This window comes from Rhipicephalus microplus, chromosome X (genome assembly GCF_043290135.1).
Source record: "Rhipicephalus microplus isolate Deutch F79 chromosome X, USDA_Rmic, whole genome shotgun sequence".
Taxonomy (NCBI): domain Eukaryota; kingdom Metazoa; phylum Arthropoda; class Arachnida; order Ixodida; family Ixodidae; genus Rhipicephalus; species Rhipicephalus microplus.
In genome coordinates this window covers 501986746-502012127 of record NC_134710.1, presented here as the reverse complement: position 1 = coordinate 502012127, position 25382 = coordinate 501986746, and the positions used below count along the sequence as shown (strand labels likewise).

General features: G+C 45.9%; 1 protein-coding gene and 1 long non-coding RNA gene across 2 annotated transcripts in view; both read left to right on the top strand.

Annotated features, from left to right (window-relative positions):
• The window catches only part of Ntmt (N-terminal methyltransferase), an 82446-nt gene extending 73365 nt beyond the window's left edge, over positions 1 to 9081 (top strand). The window contains exons 3-4 of the mRNA XM_037412962.2: positions 8316 to 8505; positions 8646 to 9081. Of these exons, the coding sequence (XP_037268859.1) occupies positions 8316 to 8505; positions 8646 to 8965 (510 nt within the window). The 3' untranslated portion in view covers positions 8966 to 9081. The remainder of the gene's footprint in view (positions 1 to 8315; positions 8506 to 8645) is intronic.
• On the top strand, positions 5740 to 7031 carry LOC142776750 (uncharacterized). Its single transcript, XR_012887781.1, has 2 exons — positions 5740 to 5961; positions 6040 to 7031. It is a non-coding gene; the product is annotated as an uncharacterized LOC142776750 (long non-coding RNA).
• Positions 9082 to 25382: the final 16301 nt, after the last annotated feature.

Below are 25382 nucleotides of genomic sequence, written 5' to 3'. Positions count from 1 at the left end.
GAGATAGCTTCGGGTTCATTTGAAGCGACTAGGAAAGTTTTTCGTCCCACAGGCCAACGACGAACCGGTCTCGGATGAGGCGCTGCTTGAATTCTCCGAAGTCGCATTTTTCCGCCAAGATGTGTAGAGCCATCATGAACTGGTCAATAGACTCGCCCGGCATCTGGTGCCGCTTGTGAAAGCAAGCGCTCTCGTACACAACGTTGGTCTTCTTGATGAAGTACTCGTCGAACTTCTTTTTGACCAGCTCAAACAAACTTTTTCGAATCTTCTGCAGAGAGATTGAAAGTAATGAAGATGTCCCTTGCTTGCCCCCTCCCCATGGTATACAGCAGAGTGCGCACTTGCGCCTCCTCCGAGCGCTCATTCAGGCTCGACACATATCGATAGTCGTCAAAGTGTTGTATTCATGCCGGCCACTCCGAGGTAGTGTTAAAGTCCAGCGACGGTGGTTGCTAAAGGCCCGGCGGAGGTGGCGGTGGTGCAGTGGCCATTGCAGCCTCTGGGCGCTGTTTTTTTTTCCCCCGATGGCGTTAAAGGTGGGCGGACCACATAACTTCTGACACCATGTCGTAGCGGCACCCGTCGCTATCAGTGGAAGATTGGTGAAAAAAGGGAGACGATGGCAGTCCAGGCGATAGGCAAGCGAGAAAATCCGCGCCGTTTATTTCGCAGCGGTTTAAGTAGCCACTGTGACATCAGTACCACGTGTTTCCATACATGGGCCAGGCACGGTGAATCGACACGTCATGTAGGAGCGTGCTTTCAGCACGCGGGACACACATTCCGGCACAAGACCTTCAAGGGTGAGACAGAGCAGACTTCAGGAATTTCGACCGCAGTTGTAGCCTCGAGGACCTTTTTCATGCCGTCGGTAAAGCTGATGTGGGAGGCCTAACCACCGCTGAGACCTGGGAGCACGACTCCGGTTGCAACTGAAACCACTAGGGGCACCCAATGACTGACGTGAGTACAGGCATCGTCTGGAGGTTCGCGAGACGAGAGCCCTCACGTCTACTTCAGCTCCGTCCTGACTCGCCCTTCACGATGACGGCCCAATATTCACAAGTCAAGGCAATCAATAGGTCAACGACGTACATTTTGACAGTGCAGCCCCGTGAGTTCAGGCACTGTCTGGAACTCGCAAGGCCGGAGCCCTCATGTGTTATTCTGCTCAGTACTGTCACGCCCTTCAAGACGATGGCCCGATATTCACAAGTGAAGACAGTCCATAGGTAAACGACGTACATCTTGACAGCGCAGCCCCATGAGTGCAGGCACCGTCTGGAGGCTCGCGAGACGGGAGCCCTCTCGTTTTCTCCGGCTCAGTACTAACTCGCCCTTCAAGACAATGGCCCGATACGCACAAGATCATGAAGAACGACAGCCCGACAAGTGACGGATATTCGTTGTGCGAACCTTCTGCGATGGATGCTGTGTTGACTCCGACTTCGCCTCGTGACACAGCCGGCCAGTGACTTATCACGTTTCCGACACTGGACTGGATAATGGAGGCCTTCTACGAAAAGCGAAGTCAAACACGCAAGGCCATCACGCAGATCATCGCAGACCTCTTACGTTTTCGGCGATTGGATCGCCCACCAATCTGTGAGTTACGACGTATTCACCGAGTTTTGATTGAGCAGTATGAGGAACTCAAAAGAATCGACAAGGAAGTAGAGGATGCAGTTGACATAGATAATTTGGAATCTCAGATGGAGGAGGCGGAAGTTTATGAGCGCCAGATCATTCTAGAGAAAGTCAGAACCGAATATAAAATCGCCGACACATTAAAGGCACGGCAGGCTCGTTTAAAGACAACAAGACTACAGATTAAAATGGAAGCAGAAAGAAAGGCGCTCTCTGTGCGTCACCACTATCCAGCCAAGGCATATTGGACTACAATCTTGTAGCACAGATGCCAGTCGAGTCAGCCTCAGGACATATTCTTGAGTGTGGTGAAACCCAATCGATCAGGACCTTGACTGAAGTAACGACCATCGAGGGAGCCTGCACAGAACAACCGCTACTGACAAGGATCTGGCCTCCGTCTGTAGAACTGTCGTCAGCGTGCAATACCCATGAACCTGTTGTCAAGACACCTAGAAAAACTCCGGTGTTCGAGGTGAAAGGCATTTTCATGATTGAAAAGGGGGAAGACTTTGTAGACCCAAAAGGCCACCCACTAGATGTTGAGGATGTGTATAAGCTATGGCTGGCAGACGTTAGACGTTGTAAAGTCCTCATTGCCCTGCGTACAAGTGCCCGATGGAGGAAAATCAAGGCCCATTCTCAAAGCGAGAAGAAACAGAAGAAAGAAACAAAAGGCCACGATGACACAAAAGCCAACCCCTTACGCTGCTGAAAGCTTGGGTTCTTCGAGAAAGCTACAGAAGTCAATGTTGAAGAGAGTGTGCATGGCACATCTTATTTCGCAAAGTTGATAAATGCCTACACAGCGCAACAGTGGCGAATGAGAGAGACCAGACGAAGGCGAAAGCAGATGGGTTACAAGGTAAATGCAGCAATGAACAGAAAGAAAAGAAAAAGGCTCCTCAAGTACAGCTACACGAGATATTCCTGGAAGAGTCTTATCTGCGAATTTTCATGCCAAAGAAACTTGCTCAGCGACAATGCAGGTTTATCAAGCTCAACATATTCAGAAGCAGAAGTGTGGAACAAGCAAAGAAAGCACCGCTGGAAAAGCAGGCGCGTTAGGATATCACTATTTTGCCCACGTGGACTGACCAGGACTTATAAAAGTACTCTTGAACAGCGTGTGCTTCGAACTTGGGTGTGTTAGTGTTTTTCATCAACATGTTGTAATGCGGGGACGCGGAGAATGTTAAATATTGTGTAAATGATGAAGAACATCGCTATCATCATTAAGGGAGGACCAGTGTTCGGAATAAAGAAGTGGACGGGTGGGCTTTGCCATGGGCACGGCGGCTCGTCTTTTTCTCTATACATGCTGCACTTGCTTTCTCCTCTCGCCCCAATGAAAGCGCTGGAAGCTAAACGGGTAGTGATAGCACATCACACGGGCTTCATCATGACGTTAGGCACTTTTTCTCTTTCTCCCTTTTTTTTTTTTTTTCGAACCCAAATTCACTGCTTTTCAGTGCGATGACGTGCACGTGCACAGACATGTCGTGCCTTCTCACAGTGGCCCTCCTGAGTGCGCCATGTTCAAATCAGCCAATGGCGTGATAATTGGACCTATGATGCAATCATTTTGGATTGTATGGCATCATTTGTCAAGAGATGAGAAAGAGATTTTTAGCTGACAGAATTTATTACAATATTAGGCTTGCCTGTTCTAGGGAGCCTTGACTACCTATTAGCAGTCTTTTATTATTATGCTCAAAAAGTGTTGCCTTTAAAAAGACACTTTAGGTTTCAAAGAGCGGCTTCGCAGTGTTGTGTCAGCGCATGTGTGATGTCACGAGAAGACTGCAACACGCGAAATACGAGCACTAACTCAGTCGCACGTGGTTCACGTAAAGGACAATAATAAGTTGCTGTGCAGAGACTCTGCAAAATCTGCGATGGAGACCGTATGCAGTATGCAGGCTTTGTAAGCCCAGTGAACTGTGTTGACTGGCCATGATAATGTCCATTGGGGTGAGGCTGGCTTGCAGATTCTGGGTGACGAAGAGCAGTGATAGTGCACGCTCTGGAAAGGTCTCTCTTGGGCTGCTCAAAATCGTATTAGTACTCCTGCAAATAGATTGGTCTGAAAAATTGAATTCAGCAATAAATAAAATGTACTGGCGGGATGCATTTGACAAAAAAAAAAACCCTCAAAGGTTTATTAAAAGCACAATACCAGATCGCATTTTAATTGTAGTCTGCATACAGCTTAACGCGGCTGATGCCCTTCCCAAAGTCGTTTGGTTCAAAGAGAGTGATTTGCTTTTTTCCCACAACCACACGCACTGCTGCTTCTTTTTTGTGCAACCCAACATGTGTGCAGCTAAAAGAACCAGCATGTATGTGAGCTGCTGATTTTTAATAATGCTTGAAAAATTTGACTCATATCACACTGCCAAAAACTCTGTAGTCAAAAACATCTGAGATTTCATATGTGGAAGTCGAAGTTTTCAGTGTGTGATTTTTTTTTACTTATACTCAAGTTGCAAGTCTGCTTCATTCACGCAGTCGCCGGTACTGTCATTCTTGTTTGTCATAGTGTTCTAATGTGCAGGTATGCATTACATGTCAAGGCAAGGCATTAGTGTCTGATCAGGAATTCTCAATTCACATTTCTAGGGAATTATTTAGAGCTATTTTAGCCTCAGCATCGGCCTCTTCACTCCCCATAACGTCACAGTGTGCAAGTATCCAGTGGAATGTGACGTGACTGCCCTGTTTTGTAGCAACATTAAGAAGCCTTGCAATATTTATAGATAATAACTGTCTTGTGTCATGATGTATCAACGGTTTGATAAATAAATTTCCAGCAGCTGGTAGACTCAAAAGGAATGCTAATTATGTACTGTCAAACGCGCATTCAAATAGAGACAATATGTGAAAAATAAATACCGTAGTAACTCACATAATCCCTCTTAATTTTTCTTGTCGAATACCAATGAAAGATTGGGGGGGGAGGAATTATCTGGGATGAATTTTCTGAGAAAAAAAGTACAGTGCGAAAAATAAAATGAAGTGGCCACAATATGACCAATTTCTTGCAACTTGAAATCAGCTGTGTAACTCCATTCTGTATTGCCCCATAAAGTAACCACCGAATAGACACAATATATACTGCAGGGGTGCTGACACACACTGTAAAGTTGTTTGCGCCGCGTCGCACACGTGTCTCGTAAAGAAGCCGTATTTCAGGGGTGACTACTATTGAGCGATAAGTGGTGTGTTTGCAAGCGGTGGTCACCACTATCATCATCATGGTTGATAGAGCGGTAATGCCGGTGGTGACCCCTGGCAGAGGGCAAGCCTTGGTGGCGGGCGAGAGAGTTAAGCGAGTCTCTTTTGGCATGGGGCGGTGGCGTGGACGGTAGCCTCCAGCGGTGGGTCTGCCGTGGTCGGCACCACGGGCCGTCTGCGGTGGGCCTACGTGCTGAGTCAGGCGTTCGCGACACCGTCTTGTCATGTTGTTGGGTGTAGTTTAATATTGTGTAAAAATGTCCTAGCATGTTGATCACGGTTGATGTTATAATAATTCAGCTTACAATATCGTCATTCTAAAGCAGTGAAATAAATGTGTATTGTTTAGTTTGTTCCGATTGCGTCGACTGTGTCCATTCATCTAAGAGCATGGTGCTCTCGCTCGCCAATTCGAGACTCCCACACTGGCACCGTGGCTTTTGGAGCATCAGACGACAGTTTTTGCGGTTCAGTACAAGCTTTTGTTAGAGCCGGGGTAGAGTAAGCCTAGGGGGACTTCTTTGCTAGAGTCGGCAGTGTGCTTTGTTGAGAGCGAGGAGATCGGTTGTTGTGACATCTTTGAACTTGTCCGCACGTTGAGTTTTCATTTTTTTTCTGCCCGCAAGTGCTTTTTTCTGTTGTTAGTTTTCAAAAATGTTGTTCTGTTGGGATGAGAGCCATGCGGTCTGCATCCTGGGGTGAGCAAATCTTAGAGCATGTGGATTGTAGGCGAGGCCCGAAGCAAGTGAGTACGGAAGCCTCTTGGGTGGTCTGATTTGCTGTAAATAGCTTCTTCTATCTCTGTTGGGCTCAGGGAGCCAGGCGTCGTTGCTGTCTGGTATTGCCGGCGTCGTGACACCGTCCGGGACGGTGGACGCCAATCGCTCGGTAAGCTGCTGTGTGCGGCGAGCGATGGGCCACCTTACAGAGTGGGTGTCTCCTTGCGGCTGCCTCTTCTACGCCTAGGCTGGGTGCCGAGTGGATGCCGGTTGTTGTCGAGCGACTCATTAGGCCTAAGGGCTCTGCGCAGCCGCCTGTCGCACGTGGCACAACTAGGTGGATCGTGGCATTGAGGTGTTGCACTCTGTTTCCCTCACTTCTTTTTTAATATTGCGATGCACGAGTTAGAAAAAGTGATTTTTGTTTTTTTAGATGGGAGTCTCGGCAGTCCCCGATGTATTAGCTAGCAGTACTGACCATCGTACCACGTGGGCGAGGAGCCCGAAGCTTCCTTCCCTTTGGCCTGCTGCATTGTTCTTTCGAGTGTTTTGGAACGTACGCAGCCGGAGTGATGTAACCTGCGGCTGGCTGTCTTCTGCACATCATCAATGCCGCTGGCAAGGAATGCGGTCGTGAGGTCGGGCGATGGAGATGCCTGGGACCTTCGCAACTGCCTGCAGTCCGGCGTCCTCGTGAGTGCTGGTTGCAACCGGAAGACGTGTCGGCGCGAGTGACGGTTCGTCACGCCGACGGCAGTGTTGCTGTTGCGGTACTAGTACTGAGGTGAAGTCGTCGAATTGGGCAGTGGAGCAGTGTCGACCGGTGGCAGTGTCGTGGTGCACGGACATTATGTAGGGACATGTGTTATCATTTTTTTGTTAGAGCTTGTGTAGCGGATTTCTTATCTTTTCGGAATATGGTTTGAATTAAGATTAAAAAAAATGTGGGGGTGCTGACACTTCCTGTAAAGTTGTTCGCGTCACGTGGCGACCGTGTCTTGCACAGAAGCCATATATCAGGGGTGACAACTATTGAGCGATAGGTGGCGTGTTCACGAGCGGTGATCACCACTATCATCATCATGGTTGGTGGAGTGGTAGCGCCGGCGGGGACTCCCTGGCGGAGGTCAAGCCTTGGTGGTGGGCGAGAGAGTTAAGCGAGTCTTTTTGCGTGGGGCGGTGGCGCAGATGGTAGCCTCCAGCGGCGGGTCTGCCGTGCACGGCACTGCAGGCCGTCTGCGGTGGGCCCACGTTGTGAGTCAGGCGTTAGTGACACCGCCTAGTTTGTCATGTTGTTGAGTGTTGGTTTACTATTGTGTAAGGATGTCCTAGCGTGTTGATCACGATTGATGTTATAGTAATTCGGCTTAGGATATCGTCGTTCTAAATTAGTTCAATAAATGTGTGTCGTTTGGTTTGTTCTGACCACCTTTGTTGCGTCCGTTCTCTCCAAGAGCGTGGCGTTCTCTCGTCATTTCGAGACACCACAGTACTTACCCACTTTAACGCAACTTGCCACTTTGGCTTGGATTAGATTGTGGTTCCTTTATTGATAATATGCATGATGCTTAAAAGATGGCGCCCGCATGCCGTGCAATATCATCCGTGGTTGGAAGGAGTAGATGACATAACTGCTGCACTTTTCGGGGGTGTAATAATTACTCAGGGGGAAAAAAATTGTATTCTTGCTGGGCAATGCAGGGGAGGGGGGGTGAGAATTATGTGAGTGAGTAAATACGGTATGTGTAACATTTTTTTATTATAAAGGAAAGTGTAAATTTAAGGACTTGTTTTTTTTGTTGGACACTTTATTAATGAGAACTAACAGACAATAATGCCAGGGAAAGTATAGAAGATGTTATAAGTAATTGTAAGATAAATGATTGTTATAAGTAGTTTAATGTTAATGAGTATTATAAGTAATTCTAATGTAATTGATAATATAAGTAATTGTAATGTAAATGATATCATAACATCCCCCATACTTTCACTGGAATTATGGTCTGTTAGTTCTCATTAATTTTTCAATAATATTATAGTTGTTTTCAGAGATGGCAAAATTTTATAAATTTTCATTTTGGGGCTTTTTTTGTGATGATTATTTGCTTGTTAGCTCAGTAGGATCTGGCATCTGTGGGCCACTGTCGCATCACAATGTGGGGATTTATGGATATGCACTGGAAACGTATGGAGGAGTGGTTTATGGCAAACGCACCAGTACAGTTGAATCACTGACCACTAGGGATGGTATTTTTGGGTGTTTAACCACTGTTTCGTGCATTTGTCTGTGTGTATACACACATGAAAAGGTGAAAATTTCAGGGGAAGAGAGGGGACACATGCATCAGGGAAAGCTGGACAATTAGTGGCCAATATGTAGTTAAGTGTTGTGGGAATGCTCACACTTCCTATAAAGGCCACTTGTCCCTGCAGCGTAGTAGTTAGCGATGTCTTGACGATGTTGGCCCATGGAGACAATTTTGCGGGTCGTTCCCATGGACTCCTAGAGTCAGATGTTGGCATTATACAGGGTTATTTGTCATTTTACTGTAGCTATTCCTCAAATTTGGCTGGTAGTCTAGTCGTGTAAAAGGTGCAAATAAATGTGAGCTGCTCTCTTCTGTACAGGAATTGAATGTACTTATGAGAGCATTAAAATGCTTGATAATGCCAGGGGCTATTTCAGACGTGGTGTAAACCCTCTTATAGGACAAGGCGGCTCCTCTAGGAAGGCAGCGTGCACTCGACTGCGGGGCTGGCATCGGCCGCATCACCAAGCACTTACTACTGCCACTGTTTGACGCTGTTGACATGGTAGAACAGAACCAGGCCTTTTTGGACCAGGCGCGAACTTACATTGGCCATGGATCAGAGCGTGTGGAGAACCTTTTCTGCCAAGGTAAGGCTGTGTTCTTTGCTTTTACAGCCTCATGTGCATGCGTGGGTCAAGATAGACGAGGCAAGACCGAGCTCTGTGCTTGAGGATGTGCACCAATAGTATTTTCTTGGGCGCCATGGCAAAGTTCTTCTTTGTGTCAGGTCTGCAGGACTTTGCTCCAGAGGAAGGCTACTACGATGTGATCTGGTGCCAGTGGGTGACGGGACATCTGACTGACGTGGACCTGGTGTTGTTTGTGCAGCGGTGCCTCCAGGGCTTGCGAGACAATGGCATTTTTGTCATCAAGGACAATATCACGCAAGACAGTGTTGACGTTGACAACCGTGATGGAAGCATCACACGTCCCCGCAACCTCTTTTTGCAGCTCTTCGAGAAAGCTGGTGCCCGTGTGCTTGCCGACCGCAAGCAGTACCGTTTTCCCAAAGGCTTGTATGAAGTGAGGACGTTCGCCCTGAGGTGATTGATGCTTGTTGTTGCCTGCAGTGTCTTCAAATGGGTTGCACAAAATTGCAAGTACTTCTGGTCACCTGAAATACAGCCTCAAGGCGTGCATTTAGCATGCCTCTTTCTCTCGTTGCTCTTGACTGTGTGCCTGTGGGTTGTCCTGTCACTTTTGAACCAAGTGCTGGCTAAAATGACCTGAACAGCACAAAGTAATTGTCAGTGCCACAGTATTACATATTTGTGCCAAAAGTTTAATTGTAGTGCCACGCAACAACAGCCTTAATTCAAGTGCAGGTCAATTGCATATTCGATCATTCTAGCGATTATAAAGGCGACGCGCAATCGTAGGTCAAGGTGGCGGACGAGACGGTGATGAGGCCATCTCGCAAGTGTGCGCATCTGGACCGGCAAAGGACGTCAGACCCTCTAGTTTCGCCGCAGACCATACTTTCTTTCGCTAAAGAAATGCACACATGTTTGAATGAAGGCAAAGCGATCAGTCACATCATTTGCCCCGCCGCTGGATAAAAATAAAGGTGTGGCTTGTTGCGTGCCGCCGAAGCGGTGTCTCGGGCCAATAGTTCACCTTGGGTCTGTGCTGTATCACAAACTTGCACACTTAGCAGGTATCAATTACAATTTACAGCATCACTTAAAGGGTATTTAAAAACACGCAAACAAACTTACTGCAGTACAACTACAATCACATATCTCACAGACTGTACAGAAACTCTGCAAGGCTGTAGAAACTGAACACACGCAGGTTCAGTTTCTACAAGCTGGAAGTTATCTTTTCGTCTGCTTTTCTTTCTTCACATTTACATCACTACAAATGACATCCGCTATACTTTCCTTGACATCGTTGTCTTCTATATAACATTAGGTTATGACACAGGCACTGAGCGACTAACTCTAAATAGCCACATTTCGGTGGGAGAAATATGCAAGAACACTTGTGCAATCATATCTAGGTGCACAATAAAGAACACTTCGAGGCCTTAAATATTCACCACATGTGCGTAGCCCACAATTCTCATTGATTTGATTGATTGTTATGTAGGGTATAACGTCCCAAAACCACCATATAATTATAAGAGACGCCGTAGTGGAGGGCTCTGGAAATTTCAACCACCTGGGGTTCTTTAACATGCACCCAAATCTGAGCACGCGGGCCTATAGCATTTTCGCCTCCATCAAAAATGCAGCCGTCGCAGCCGACATTCGTTCCCGCGACCTTCGGGTAGACAGCCGAGTACCTTAGCCACTAGACCACCGTGGCAGCAGCCCTAAATTCTCCGAACATTTCTCAAGTATTTCTGTTACAGGAAACACACGAACGCCAGTGCTTATCGTTGTCCTGGCGTCTCTTTTCAAAACAGTGCACGAACGGCGTCGTCACTCGATTCTTCAAGATCGACTGACCGCACTACACAATTCACTCGAACGGCTCGAATATCAAAACTTCTTGGTCAAGTTCACCACTCGCCCTGCCCCCTCTCTCTTGGATCCTTCCTGGTTTCGCGAATATGTTAAATAATTGTTCGGCGCATAGTGCGTACCACAGCAACAGCTATATAGGAAAAGGAATTCGTCTGGGCGCTTCATCTGCTGAAAAGGTTGGCCCGCCCAACTACGATGTCTCGGATTCTCTCGATCTGCGCGGGCGGTAGTCTGTCACATGTGTAGAGGGCACGGTGTAAGATATAAACAATTGTTTGTATTCTTCACTGCGCTAGAGGGTAAGGTCACACCCAGGGCACCTTTTGATACTTTTGTTTTTTTATTGCGAGCGCCCGTTCAGGGAGAATGGTCACCCCTGTGGCTTGATGCTATCATCTGGATGCGACGGTGCTCGCCTGTGTTAGCGCTTGTCTGTAAGGAAAAAAGCGACTCTATTACGAAATATGTGATTCCCGACAATGTATGGCGCAGAGGAATGCGTGCCCATGGACCCGCCGCAATGCGTCAGCATCTCAGTGCGTGATGGGGCGCCCATGACTACCGCGAGACCGAACCCCGAGCCACACTGAACTGCGTTGCAGAGTGTTATCACCGTGTGCGAGCCTCGGAGGCGGGCCGCGTGGCGCCGCCTGCGCCGCTGGAATAACTGAATACAGACAACTGCATGCTCGCAAACCTAAATGGTCTGTATGCCCTAGTACATTTACTGAAAGGCTATCACAGCTAATGTTTATAAAGTGAACGACTGCAGTATTTTACCAAAATGTCCTGGTTGTAAAATGTTATGGAAGAAAGCTTCATGATGATTTACGTGGTCAGGCACTAAATGTGCATGCTCAGAGAGCAGGTGCTATGATAAGCTGTAGGGTTTGATGGCACCACCTTGTCTATGGTTCACTGCTATTGCCAAATTTTGGCGCGTCATGTCCAGGGGGGTCAAAAGTTCACAGGCCACTATCCCATGTATTGCTATGGAAGCGAGCCCTGTGAACTTTTGACCAGTGTTGTACACTATTAGTCACATTCAACAGATGTCATCATCTTGCAGGCAGCACCAAGGGTGCACAGCAATCAAGTTGTCTGTTCAGCTTGAAGAGAGTGATGGTGGCTTGCAGAAGATGCTTTTCAAATCAAAGAATAGTTACTACTAACCATTCTCTATGTGCAATAATTTTTTTATAATAGAATCAACACGCTTACTATTAGTGTAACTGACAACACTGAGTTCCTAAAGCACCTTCGCTAGACACTCGTGCTTCCAAAGGAAATTTTTCCAGGCCAGAAACAATTTGTGAGAAACATTTTCAAAAAAAAGGCCCCGTATCTGCATGTTAATCTGCAAATGTCGTCGAAAGACGATAGCCTTGCGTCTGGAGAGAGTGAACAAAACGTTTATTTGATGTTCTGCGCAAGAAAATCGGTGAATGGTATTCTGCAGGCGCTGCTTTAGAGTGCCTCAAGCGTGCAGCGGAGGCAAACGAGTGCATCAAGTCACGTCACACGTGAGATATGAGCGCTGTCTGGCAGTTATCTTGGAAAAAAAAGCATGTGGTTTTGAGACGGGTGTGCGCACCCATCTGTAAGGTGATAAGATGTAGAACGCCAGGCAACGGGTAAGTGCCACCACCGTGTCATCTTAGCAAAGTGTTGGACACACTTGCCTTTTCGTGCAAGCGTTGCATGATAAGTGCAGCGTGATAAACGCTACGGTCCTTAGAATTACTTATGTATGCCTTTTCTAGTAAAAGACGCACATACAGAATATATATGTGGTGTTATAGTGCCTAAGATATGCGCAATAATTGCTTTTTAATTGACAATCGCACAGATATGAACGCTGAATCTTGAGCAACATTGGTGGTCGCTGCGGATGGGGTCGGCCGTTTCGGGTATCGGCTGGTGCCATTTAAAGAACCCGGTATAAAGGGTGGACAAACAGACAAGTGGACAGACAGACCAAAATTGTTGCATCGAAGGTCCCCAAGAAACACTATCGTGTTTAAAAAAGCTAGCTACTTTTTCTTTGTGAGACACTAATATCTGGCTGTATATGAGAAACTGATTTCATAGATCTAGAGGAACCTTGTGGAAAAAAACAGCAGTCAGGGTTCGTAGTACTCCTTGAAGCCGCTGAATACCCTGGAATCAATAGCATCTTGAATGCCTTCAAAAGTCTTAAATATTTGACGTGCTTGATGTATTTGAATTCTATCGATACATACAGTCGAACACGGTTATATCGAACCCAAATATATCGAATTTTTGGGTATATCGAACTAGCAAGTTATCACCTTGAAATTTCTTTGTAAAAGTATGGGAATTTGTTGGTTCATTTCGAACGGTATTTTTAGCCGCCTTCAGATATATCGAACGCCGCGCGAGCTGGAGGTGCGCTTCGGCATTCGCTGTGCCCCGATATTCAAAATCCCGGCAGCGCGGCTCCACGCGCAAGTTGGAAGATGTGCTTTGGCACTCGCACCACCAGGCGACCTTCGCATGGCACCACGCTTCCGCCAAAACCCGAAACGCTCGAAAAAAAGTAAGGGCGAGAGGGCTTGGACTGCACAATCTTCAACCTGCGGAACGGTTTTTTTTTTTTTCGTTTCTCTTTCTCATGCTTTCTCTGCTTACTCGGCTCGGAGAGCAGGAACGAAGGAGCTGACGTGTTCCGCCTTTAGCTTTTTTTTTGTTGCTGTTTTGCGAGTTTTGATCAGCCAACTACAGCTCGCGCCTTTTGCTGTTTTGCTTCCGTTGTCGCGCCGCCTACGGTAGCACCACCCGGCGACCTTCACCTGGCACCACGCTTCCGCCAAAACCCAAAACGCTTGGAAAAAAGAAAGGGTGAGAGGGGGGCTTGGACTGCACTGTCTCTCCTGCGGAAAGGGCTTTTTTTTTTTCATTCATCTTTTTCATGCTTTCTCTGCTTGCTCGTCGGCACGGAGAACAGGAACGAAGGAGCTCACGTCTTTCGCCTTTCGCTTTTTTTTTTTTTGTTGCTGTTTTGCGACTTTTGATCAGCCAACCACAGCTCGCGCCTTTTGCTGTTTTGCTTCCGTTGACGCGCCGCCTACGATAGTACCGAATGTGCAGCATTTCTCTTTTGCGTGTGTGGTATGCAAAACTGCTGCAGATTTCTCAATTGTCAAGTTCTCGTGTATATGGCCAGCGTCAAGAAGCGCAAGACCCTTCACTTTATGACGAAGTTGAATGCTGTTCAGCGTGTTGAGGTGGGCGAAAAATATTCGATCGTCGCGGACAACTTCGGAATACCGACTTCAGAGTACCTTGTCGAAGAAAAAAAGCAGATATCAAGGCACTTAAAGGCGGCGAAGCCTCTTATGTGCACGCTCCTGCATACGGGAATGCAGAAAAGGCTCTCCATGCCTGGTTTTTAGGAGTGCACGCGAAGAACATTCTCATGGATGGCCTGATGCGGATGGCCAAAACCAAATGTTAGCCGCTACACTCGGTCTAGTGGCAACTACTTTGCCAGCAACACCGGGTGACTTCACCGATTTAGATAGCGCTACAACATTTTTAGAAAAACCATTTCTGGCGAAAGCGAAGCTGTCGGCAGCCAGGACATCCAGCAGTGGATGACGAAGGAGTGGCCAGAAATCTCCGCGAAGTTTTCTCCCGTGGAGATATTCATAGCCTGGTGAGACATTAAGACAGACACAGTGGTCAACTAGTCAACTACTTCCGCAAGGCAAGTTCCAAGACGGCAGAACTTGCGCAATCTGATGAGGACAATGACAACGAGCACATAGACGACGCGTTTCGCGAGTTGTCGTATCACATCCTGGCAGCAGTCCCACGCAAAGTGTCTGCGGACGATTTCGTGGAAGCAGACTGCAATGTCCAGGCCGTTGCGAGCCTCACTGACAAGGACATAGTAGCTGTGGTCGCAGGGACCCAGGATGCCCAGACTGACAGCTCATGTGACTAGGAGAATCGTTCGGACAAGGCGCTGGCTACACGAGCGTACTCCGCCGCTGAAGTGGCAGCAGCGTTTGGCATCATTTGCCGTTGTATCGGCCACATGGAGGGAACCGGGCTCACACCTGGGCAGCCTTGTTAAGATCGAGACTAGCGTCTTAAACATTTTAAAAACGAAGAAGCAGGCCAAGATAAGCAATTTTGTTCATATAAATAAATCACTATGTTGTGGCGTTTGTGCAGAATCAGTTCTCATTCTTAAATGCTCCTATAGTGGGTGATCGTCTACTACAGTTAAGCTATCGGGGCATGTATTTTTTTATATGGAATTTTTTAATATATCGAACTAATTCGCGATCCCCTTCGAGTTCGATATATTTGTGTTTGACTGTACATTTGGAGTAATTTTTAGGGCTAAAAGCTGCGGTCTGTAGCTTGACAGCTCTTTGAGACGTACGTGTGTTGTATATCTAATGGTTAAAAGAAACTGTGTATAAGGAGAAAGAAATTAAAAAAAAAGAGAGGACCCTTGCTGCTGAATAACTCATTTGGACGGCACTCACAGAAAGTAGAAAGTGGTGGTGTGTATTTTCAAAGTGTTAACACCACATGGAAATATTTATTCCGGAGACCTCAAGCTCTTTTGCATTCATTTGTACTGCAAGCCACGTCCATGAAGAATGCGAAGTAGGCAGCTGCTTACGCTTGCAAACTGCTTGCCCTAGATGTAAAGCTCTCTAGTGCAAATCAGCTATGTGCTATACTTCGAGTTCGTGGGAGAACATGTTTAGAAAGAGAAACTGACATTACAACTGGTCGACAAGTAAGCAACTTTTTTTCTAAAAATCTGTACGAATTCCTAAGATTGTGGTTTAGTGCTACAAGCAAGTTATCAATTTTCGTTTATCTCTAGTGTGGCATGCTTTATTCTGAGATTTACCCACCATGACTGCATTTAATTTGGTGCTTTGTCAGTGTTTAGTCTACTGTTATTTTCTAACTCGCGAAGGCAGTCGCACAGCCTTCAGTACGCGCATTATTATATATATTAGCTGGCTGTGTGAAAGTGTATTGCTGTGTTCCGTATTGCAAGTCCCGTTCAGGGAAAACACCCGGTGTTTCTTCTCACCAATTGCCAAACATTATTGAGCTGTGTGCCAAGTGACAAAAGAATATTGTGAGAGACAACCTCATCATCAACGACAAGTCTGCATCTACTGGCGTATGCAGCAGAGACTTGCGCAATGAAGACGCCTCTGTTCCACATCAGAAAACTTATTACGCCTTGCCGTGGTAGTCTAGGGGCTGAGGTTCTCGGCTGTTGACCCGCAGGTCGCGAGATCGAATCTTGGCAGCGGCGGCTGCGTTTTTAATGTAGGCGAAAATGCTGTTGGCCCGTGTGCTCAGATTTGGGTGCACGTTAAAGAACCCCAGGTGGTTGAAATTTTCAAAGCCCTCCACTATGGCGCCTGTCATAATCATATGGTGGTTTTGGGACATAATGCCCCACATTAATCAATCAGAAAACTTATTCCTCACTCCGCACATACTCTTTTTGAAAACTATCCTTCCTACTTGATTTTAAGTGTAAAGAAGCCTTGCAAAGATACTTCTTCACGAGCTCCGCCCTTACGTCAAACATCAAAGAAGCAAAAAGCGGAAACCAATGAAACAGATCTGGATGTTGTGACTTCACTAGACGCTTTCGCTGAACAAGAAGCAGTAAGTGTTTGCACGCAAACCAGACTATGACAGGACGATTGCGCTCCCAATGGTTGCACCATCTTTCAAAATGCGAGGAAGTGCAGCAATTGCAGAAAGAAGAGAAAAAGGCGTCCAAATATTATCGCCAAAGCAAGCACCACACGTGTTAAGAAAATCACAACATATGTACCGAAAAAAGTGAAAAAGGCTGTGTTTCTTTTGCATCAAATGGAATGTGATGGAAGAAAGCATTCAGTGCATCCAGACAAAGTTGTTAGGGAGTGTGTGATATGGCGCTTTTTGTCTCAAAGAGGCTACGATCATGCTTGCACTTCAGGGCTTGTGACACTGCTAGCTAAGTGTACTCTTCATAGGTATATAGGTCCAAGCCCAGGATCATCGGGTATGAGCGATTCCATAAACCAAGCGCACCCGAACTCATGTACCGGCGTTGCGCACGCTGCACAGAGCAGCGGAGGATAGATGGATGTATCCGGCTGTGCGCTTTAGATTGGGCGGTGACTCACGCCACCTAGCCTTAAAATTGAGTACAATCACTACGTGTTGAAGGATTGAATTTCACTCGTGCCTTGATTGTAGCCACCTATCAGTTAGCCTCTGCCTGGTTATTTTTACCCATTTAAAGTCTATATTGCCTTCACTATCCCTAAACCCTAATGCTTTGAAAAATTCCGCGCCATTATCTTGGACTATAGGGTGGAGCCCTTTACAGAACATTATCAAATGTTCAGCCATTTCCTGCTCCTCTCCACCCTCACTACATAACGTGTCTGTCCCTTCGTATTTGGCTCAGTAAGTCTTGGTCTGCAATACTCCCGTTCTGGCCTTGAACAGCAGAGAACTACCCGAGCATTATCGTAGATCTTTTCATTTGCAATTTTCTGCTTGAAAGTCTGGTAGGTCTCTAGTGATGATTTGGTAAGCATTCCAATCTTCCACATATATCCCTCTCTCTTTCCTGCACCTTCTTAACTAATGGTTCCTTTTGGCTTGGTAATCTGCTGTTGTCTAAATATTTGCTTGACAGTTTTCGAGTTTGCTTCCTCTATTTAGTATCAACATTTTTTATGTACAAGTAGTTGAAAACTTTCCTGGCCCAATGCTCCTCTCCCATTTTTCTCAATCGCTCCTCAAATTCCATTTTGCTGCTAGCTTCCCTGCACTCAAACGATGTTCATCCCATGTCACCCTGCACCCCCTGATTTGGGGTATCCCCGTGTGCTCCAAAAGCAAGTCTACCTATGTCACATTGTTTAACTCTTCTTGCATGACAATTTTTGAGTTCGCTTTCTCCATTTAGTATCAACATTCTTTATGTGCCAACATTTTTCATGTACACTCAAATATTTGCACAAACACACTCAAAAAGCAACTGGCTTTACCAGGGTGGATCCAGAGATCTCCTTTTGGTGAGGCGGCTGTCGGGGAGGGGGTGGGTGGTATTGTGCAACTTGCAGTAGCTGCAGGGAAGGAGGTGATGAGGCACATTACTTTGCATTAATCTCGGCATTTTTCAAGGTAGCGCAACCTCCATCTCTCATCACATGCAACATGCTGACGTGCAATTGCTTGAAATGTGACAGAGAGCAAGCAACCAGTGTTTATTAGAAAGAACTCTGGCGAATGGACAAATACTCAAATGGACAAATAATACATCAAAGATTTTGCTGTAATTGCTATCACCAGTGTTGAGTATTTGACCTAATACAAGCGATCTAGAATGATCTCACTTTCATTGTTGCAAAAACCATCCCAAAAAACAAAGCCCCTAATGTCACGTTGCTTCTTGTTTTGTTTAACTGAAACAACAGTAACAAGCAGCATAAAGTCTCAGCTTCACCTAAAAAACTTCAGAAGCAACTGCACACAACACAAATGCAGTAATGATCGACGTATGTACGTAAGGCAAAAGAGAAGAAAAAAATCTGCTCAATAAATCAGCTCCTGATAACACGTTTTAAAGATCATACAGTTGGTTGGCAGCCATTGTGCAAACTACAATGCACAACACTATAGGCGAAGCAAATGACAGTGCTGGAATTTAACACAGTGGTGGTAGCGATGTGATGTGGGCGTACAAACATTGACGTCATTGCCTCAGCAATGCATTTTTAGGTGGCCACACACATTAACATCGCAGAGGAGGTTGGGCAACATCTGGCGAGCATTCCTTGAAAACCTGCGTGGTTGAGTTGTGCACACTGAACACAAAAGAATACCTTTTACAACCAAAAGTGGATGCAGAATCTGCTCCCCTGAAAAGGAACATTGCTGAGAGGGAGATACTTTTCTGTATTGTGTGACTGCTTAAAAACGACCTTTCAGAAGATGCCCCCTTGAATTAAAAGGACTTTTCACTGCCCTTGTGTCAGGAGTATAATATTTTTGGGATGCTCAAACAAGTGATCATTCAAACACCTTCTAGTTTTGTCTGAAGGTGGAGAATAGAGTGCGGGTGGGAAGCGATCAGCTCGCTTTTAAAAGCCAGCTTCGTGCAGAGCAGAAAGGTGGAAGCAATGGGTGCATTTCTCACCACTGACAACCAAGGTTATCGCAGCAGCCGGAAAAATTGTGTGTGCCACAAAATAGCTTTAGAGAATGTTCCTAGGGTCGGAAGGGAGTATTGGTGACTGTGGGAATCTGTTCAGTGAGCTGAACAAATACAGTCGAACATGGATATATCGAACTCGAAGGGGATCGCGAATGAGTTTGATATAAAAGAAATTTCATATAAATGAATACATACCCCGAGAGCTTACCTGTAGCGGACGATCACCTAATATAGGCGCATTCAAAAATGAGGACTGATTCTGCACAAACACCACAACATAATGATTTATTGACATGAACGAAATTGCTTATTTTGGCCTGCTTCTTCGTTTTTAAAATGTTGAAGACACTAGTCTCGATATTTTTAAAGCTGCCCAGGTGCGACAGCCCGGTTCCCTCGGCATGTGGCCGATGCTACGGCAAATGACGCCAAACGCTGCCGCCACTTCAGCGGCGGAGCACACGCTTGCAGCCAGCGCCTTGCCCAAACGATCCTCCTCGTCACGTGAGCTGTCGGCCTGGGCACCCTCGGTCCCTGCGACCGTCCTCATCAGCGAAGCTCGCAATGGCCTGGACATTGCAGTCTGCTTTCACGAAATCGTCCGCAGACACTTCATGTGGAACTGCTGCCAAGAAGCGGTACGACAACTCGCGAAACGCGCCGTCTATGCGCTCATTGTCGTTGTCCTCATCAGATTGCGCAAGTTCTGCCGTCTTGAAACTTGCCTTGCAAAAGCAGTTGACCACTGTGTTCGTCTTAACGTCTCACCAGGCGATGAAAATCTCCGCGGGAGAAAACTTCACATAGATTTCTGGCCACTCCTTCGTCATCCACTGCTGGATGTTCTAGCTGCTGACAGCTTCACTTTCACGTCGAATATTTCTTGCCCGCCTCAACACGCTGAATAGCCTTCAACTTTGTCGCAAAGTCAAGGGTCTCGCACTTCTTGACGCTGGCCATAGCTACACGAGAAGGTGACAATCGAGGAGTCTGCAGCGGTTTTGCATACCACGCACGCAAAAGAGAAATGCTGCACATGCGGTAATTCGTAGGCGGCATGACAACGGAAGCAACAAAGCGCTCGCGAGGCGATGGCCACTTGTGAGGACAACAGCAAAAGGCGCGAGCTGTGGTTGGCTGATCATAACTCGCAAAACAGCACAGACACAAAATAACAAAAGGCGGGAGACGTCTGCTCTTTTGTTCCTGCTCTCCGAGCCGACAGGTACGCGGAAAAAGCACGAGAAAGAGGAAGAGAAAAGAAAAAAAAGGAAAAAAAAAACCATTCAGCAGGTTAGAGATTGTGCAGTCCAAGCCCTCTCGACCTTACCTTTTTTCAAGCGTTTGAGGTTTTGGCGGAGGCGTGGTGCCGTGCGGAGGTCGCTGTGCACTGCGAGTGCAAAAGCACACTTGCCAACCTGTGCATGGAGCTGCGATTTTGAATCTCGGAGCGGAGCGAGTGCCGAAGCGCACCTTCCAGCTCGCGTGGTGTTCGATATATCCGAAGGAGAGTAAAAATACCGTTCGATATAAACGTGCGAATTGCTATACTTTTACAAAGGAATTTCAAGGGGATAACTTACAAGTTCGATATACCCGAAATTTCGATATATGTGGGTTCGATATATTCGTGTTCGACTGTATTTGAAAAAATAAAGAAAAATAAAAAATAACTAGCAAAGGGAAGGCATGCTCGTCATTCTGTGAGCGATCTCTCTTAATTGTGACGTTCGATGAGACCAAGGGCCAAAGGTTTTTGGTGCTCTCTGCTTGCAGAACAGGTGCAGTATTGTTTATATTTCTCTTTGATCGCTGCCAGTGCTTTATGTCTACTGAATTACGCCTCTCATTAGCCGATTCTTCCAAATTTTTACTGAGTTTCAGGATTGTATTATCCTCGAGCACATACATATCTACATTAAGCGGCAAGCTGTCTGGTAAGATTAGTTTTTTTAAATAGGCGATCCTCCCTCTATCCCTCATTTCTTTAATAATCCCCCTCTCCGCTGAGAACCCCCATTCCACGGTTTCACATCGACATCCACCCTTGTGTGCGGCACAGAAGATGCAAGGTCAGGGTCGCTGCACCCCTACTGCCAACGGCTGGCGAAACATACTTAGAAACTCTTGCTTCTGCGACGGGTGAGAAGGTCGTAAAAGAACAAGCGTGCGCAGGTGCAGTCTAGCCCGGCCCTGGCCTCGCTGCCTCGTTGACGAGTCATTACACTCTAAAAAACCTTTCTAGCCACTATAACAACACCAATGAAGTACATTCCACACTTAATATGATCGCCTCACCGCACTGCTTTCGGTGGTGGTGGTGCCACATAGCGCGGCGGTCTCCAGCGCCCACACGGCCGTGAAGTTGGCTTTTCCTCAAGAGGATACTTTTCGCGCACACTTTTAAATGGGGGCGCGAGCGGCAAGTTCTATCAGCGGCGCAACTGTGCTACCTGAATGTAGCATATACAGTAACTCTACGGAAAACTGCGATGATGTGCCATCTACCGTGCCGCGGTGTGGTGTTAAGGTATCGTACATCGCCCCGGCGATGAATAACGGTGCATTTACACCGAGGGCTTTTTAAATAGGTCCCGAAAGTTAGCCCAAAAAGCGGTTCAGAAGCTATTGCCAGCGACATCAGCATGGGGAGTTATTAGATCTGTGATTAAAGTGCAACTATATGTGTGGAGGGAACAAACACTAATAGTGTGAAAAACCAAGTTTGATTCAAGGTCAGAGCAATGACTATGTTTTACAAATGACATTTCTTTCCCCCAACAATATTATATTGGTGTAAGGAGCAAAGAATTAAAGAGTTTTTTTACTATTACAAAAAATCTTTTTTTTTTCTGGCACCCTCTGCCCACGCTATTATTACTGAGTGCAGCCCTTGCACTGCATACACACAGCACACATGCATGCGTTTTGTGCGGTGGCAATCCATCTTTGTGTGATAGATGTGGTGAATCACTCACTGTCAACCACATCGTCATTCAATGCAGTGAATTGCAATATAATAGAAAAAAGCATTTTTCATTAGATTATCGAGAACACATTCCACTTCATCTGCACATGTTCATTGCCAGAGAACTGTTTTTTAAATATCGGCAATTGTTGGTGCTTTACTGCAAAAGTGGTTAAAAGATCAGAATATGGTCTTGCGAAATTAGTCTGCGATGACACGCACCCCTCGCGAGTTTAGGTGTTACACACTTGCTTGCGTTCTCTGCTGTGTGCGAAATTGTAAGGCGAATTTTATTGTTCGTAAACCTCTTGTAATGAGTGCAGTGTCCAACGGGCAGCGGAACGATGAAGATTACATTTAATGCCGAGTGCTTTCATCGGTACTTGGGGAAAAGATGTGCTGTGCAAGGATGCCATAGCAACAAACGTATGCCTAATGAGCCATGTCTTCATGGGCAAGACAAGGGCAATGGTTCGGAATACATTGCTAGCTGGACTTTCAAGCATCAGAATTTCTGCAGCCCGGTTGCCTTCTTGAGCATGCAATGCCTGCTATTATTGCGTTTATAAGTAAGCAGATCACCAAGTTATCTATCGCGCTACAATTCACATGTCTGCATTTGTATAGGTGGCGGTAATTTAGCGGAGAATAATGTAAAAAAGAAACGTAACACAAGTAGAGTCCGTAGACTTTTTTGTGCTTAATACCATTGTGGGCAGTGTAATAAATTTGAGTTATTGTGACCATTCAAAAGATCTGATATGCCATAATTTTGGCTAAATTAGGCATCATTTCTTCCTGTTGAAAGTGATGAACACAAATATTGTGCATGCAAAAGAACCTGCGTATGTGTGAAGCAAATAAGCAACGCTGCAAATATGACAGGTATATGCTGTTGGTTAGTTTAATCCATCGTCGTAAGATTGATACCACGAAACCGAATAAAAATTGGAAGAATAAGTTTCCTAGCAAAACTGATGCAAATTGAACGGTAATACACTTAAACATCACTATCTAGTCATTATCAGATTAGCTCGAGTTGACCTGAAGCACACTCGTGGACTCGCCCGCTATCGCCTTAGCACGAGTCCTTGGTGATCAGGGACCCATGAAAAATAATTTGAGATCAAATTTTGCGCTAGTGCACAGAAAATGACGTCACTTGTTTACGAGCTATTGTATCACATCCGCTTTAATTTTTGTTCCGCCAGAAGTGTTCCCTCCTCACAGAGATGGCGCTAAGCCCCATGAGCAGCTGATCAACCGCCATTTTCTGAACGTATGGGATTCTATGGAGCCTTCACTACCAGTTGTATCTACCTTGTTTAGACAATGCGCTGTTGCGGGATCTAATCACGGAGGCCGTCGCCGGTAATCTAAACACCATGCTGCAAGGGCTAGCCAGAAATCATTTCGGGTGGAGGGGACACAGGCATCAGCTTCCCTCTGTGACGTGACCATGAGCAGATTGTGTACATAAATATCAGTCACAAAACTCCCGCCTACGCTCCCCATGCGTATACTTGTGAAGAAAGTAAGTATTCGCAGTTAAATACAGTTAATGACAGGTACAGGGCCATATAGAGCAACAGCCTCTCTTGCACCATCGAATAGATTAGTTTTTGAAAATGCATCATTGCAACGACCCGCCCGATCGGAAAAGACATCGTTAATCTCTGACGTAGGATGGTGTAGTCCTGGTCAGGGCGAAGTGTATTTCACAAGTCAAGGACGGCTCCACTTACAACGGAGAATTAGAGGTATACACAGCATGTTTTTGTAAATTTATGACATTTCGGTTTTATTTACTGTGCTGAGTGGCTTTCACACTGTTGATGTTTGTGACTGCATGCCTATGGGAATAATTTTATGTTAAGCTCTATATGTCAAGCAGCCCTGACGCAGCGATTGCTTTTAGTCAACATTTTTACTTACTGCATGCATCCCAGCATTCTTCCAATACGCAATAAGTATTTTTTCTCTAAGTTATGCTCCACGTTGGCAACACAATTTCACGTGTTATTTTTCGGGCACACTATCTCGGAACCTTGGTTGACAATACATGCAGTTGCACTGTGACTTTTGATAGCAATAAAGTACTCCAATCGTAGAGATTTTATCGTGCAATCTGTGAGGGCAAGGTAATCATTCTTGATAAATATTCACTTGGTCTCAATCAAAAATGGACCTGGGACCAGACTCTACCTACTCATATAGGAATAGCTTGTTCACTGCGTACTATATGCGCTAGAAAACTTAAATACATGCGAAAACACGTAATGTTGCATTGCTCTTCTTCCTGAAACAATAGCATTGCTGCAAGGTGTCTTCCGTTGCTTGAAAGCATGCAGCCGTCATTTTCCCTTTACGTCAACAGATTCAGAACTGTGCAGAATATTCACCACACAACATAGATATGGATTGTATACACTGTTTGTGCATTCGTGCGCGCATTCATGTTTGCAGCACTTAACGCCGGCATGAACAAGAGCAGCCTAATACCACACAGAATCTCGAGTAATCGGTTCACTACCCCAATGAGAACTGCTAGCGAATGCAACACGAATTCACTTACGCTGTACTGTGCACCATCCATGCCTGTCGGTTGTCTGTTTTAAGCATTCTGATGCGAGTCACTGGAATTTCTCTGCTTGCATCAACTCCTTTGCGTTCATTCACGTTTGTGGCATGGGATCAAAACGCAACAAACTACTAGCTTTGCGTAGGGGTGGTGCAATTACAAAGGTGAGACGTTTCGTGTGCAGAGTAAAATGCTGGGCGAGCGCGACTTTACCGGTGCCTGAAGGGAAGCGGAGGAAATGTATACCTGCGGATTCACCAGGGGAGAAACGAGCGCTAGTGTTTAAGGTAGAACTTTACCAGGTGACATGTATTGTCGCTTAAGTATTCGTTTCTGACGTCAATGTCCGAATTTTGCTGGGGCTAAAGTCACCTTCTTGAAATATGCTGCCTATGTATTGTTGGGTAATTCGTGTTCTGTGTCAATCGGTGCTCTTGAAACTCGATCGCCACACCAAAACACAGTAAAGCTTGACGATTATTTTTTCAAAGGTGACACTGCTCCCAGTGTACACATTTTTCAGCTTTATCCTTGCACTGTTTGCCACACTGCTGAACAATAAAACTTGTACTCACTACAGCTGCCTACACTGCAGTTCTCATTACGCTGCTTTAGGTATATCACCACCATACTTTCATTTATTGGCATAAGTTGGGTATTTTAGTAGGCCTTTATAACGTTATAATTGGCCTGCACGTTTGCCTGTGTTGAACCTTCGTTACTGGACAACACTTCAAAGTGCCTTTAGACGTTAGGGCATAGTAAAAATATGTGTCAATATATATACAAGCAAGGTTCGGTAGATAAGCTGAATATTTTGTCGTGTGCATATGTGGTTTGTGTTTAAATATTATCAGAACGTGTAAAGGTTTAATACAAATGTTAGTCTCTGGCTTGAGTATATCTTAGTACACGTACGAAGACTCGCGCTGTCATATGCTTGAACGTAGCCTATCAGACCTTTGAACTGTGTCTGGCTTTTACTATTAAAATGAACCTCTGCCTAGTGAGAATTATTGTAGTGATCAACTCTAGCGAGATCTGTTCCAGCAGGTACAAGCATGACCAGCAGCATTAATCTCGTCGCCTAGTCAACCTGAAACGCGCGCGGTCGAGATTCCTGCCTGAAATCTCGCAAAGTGCCAAAAGCCTTGACAAACAACGCAACACGTTCTTCCGTATACAGACACACTGTAAAGATGGCCAGG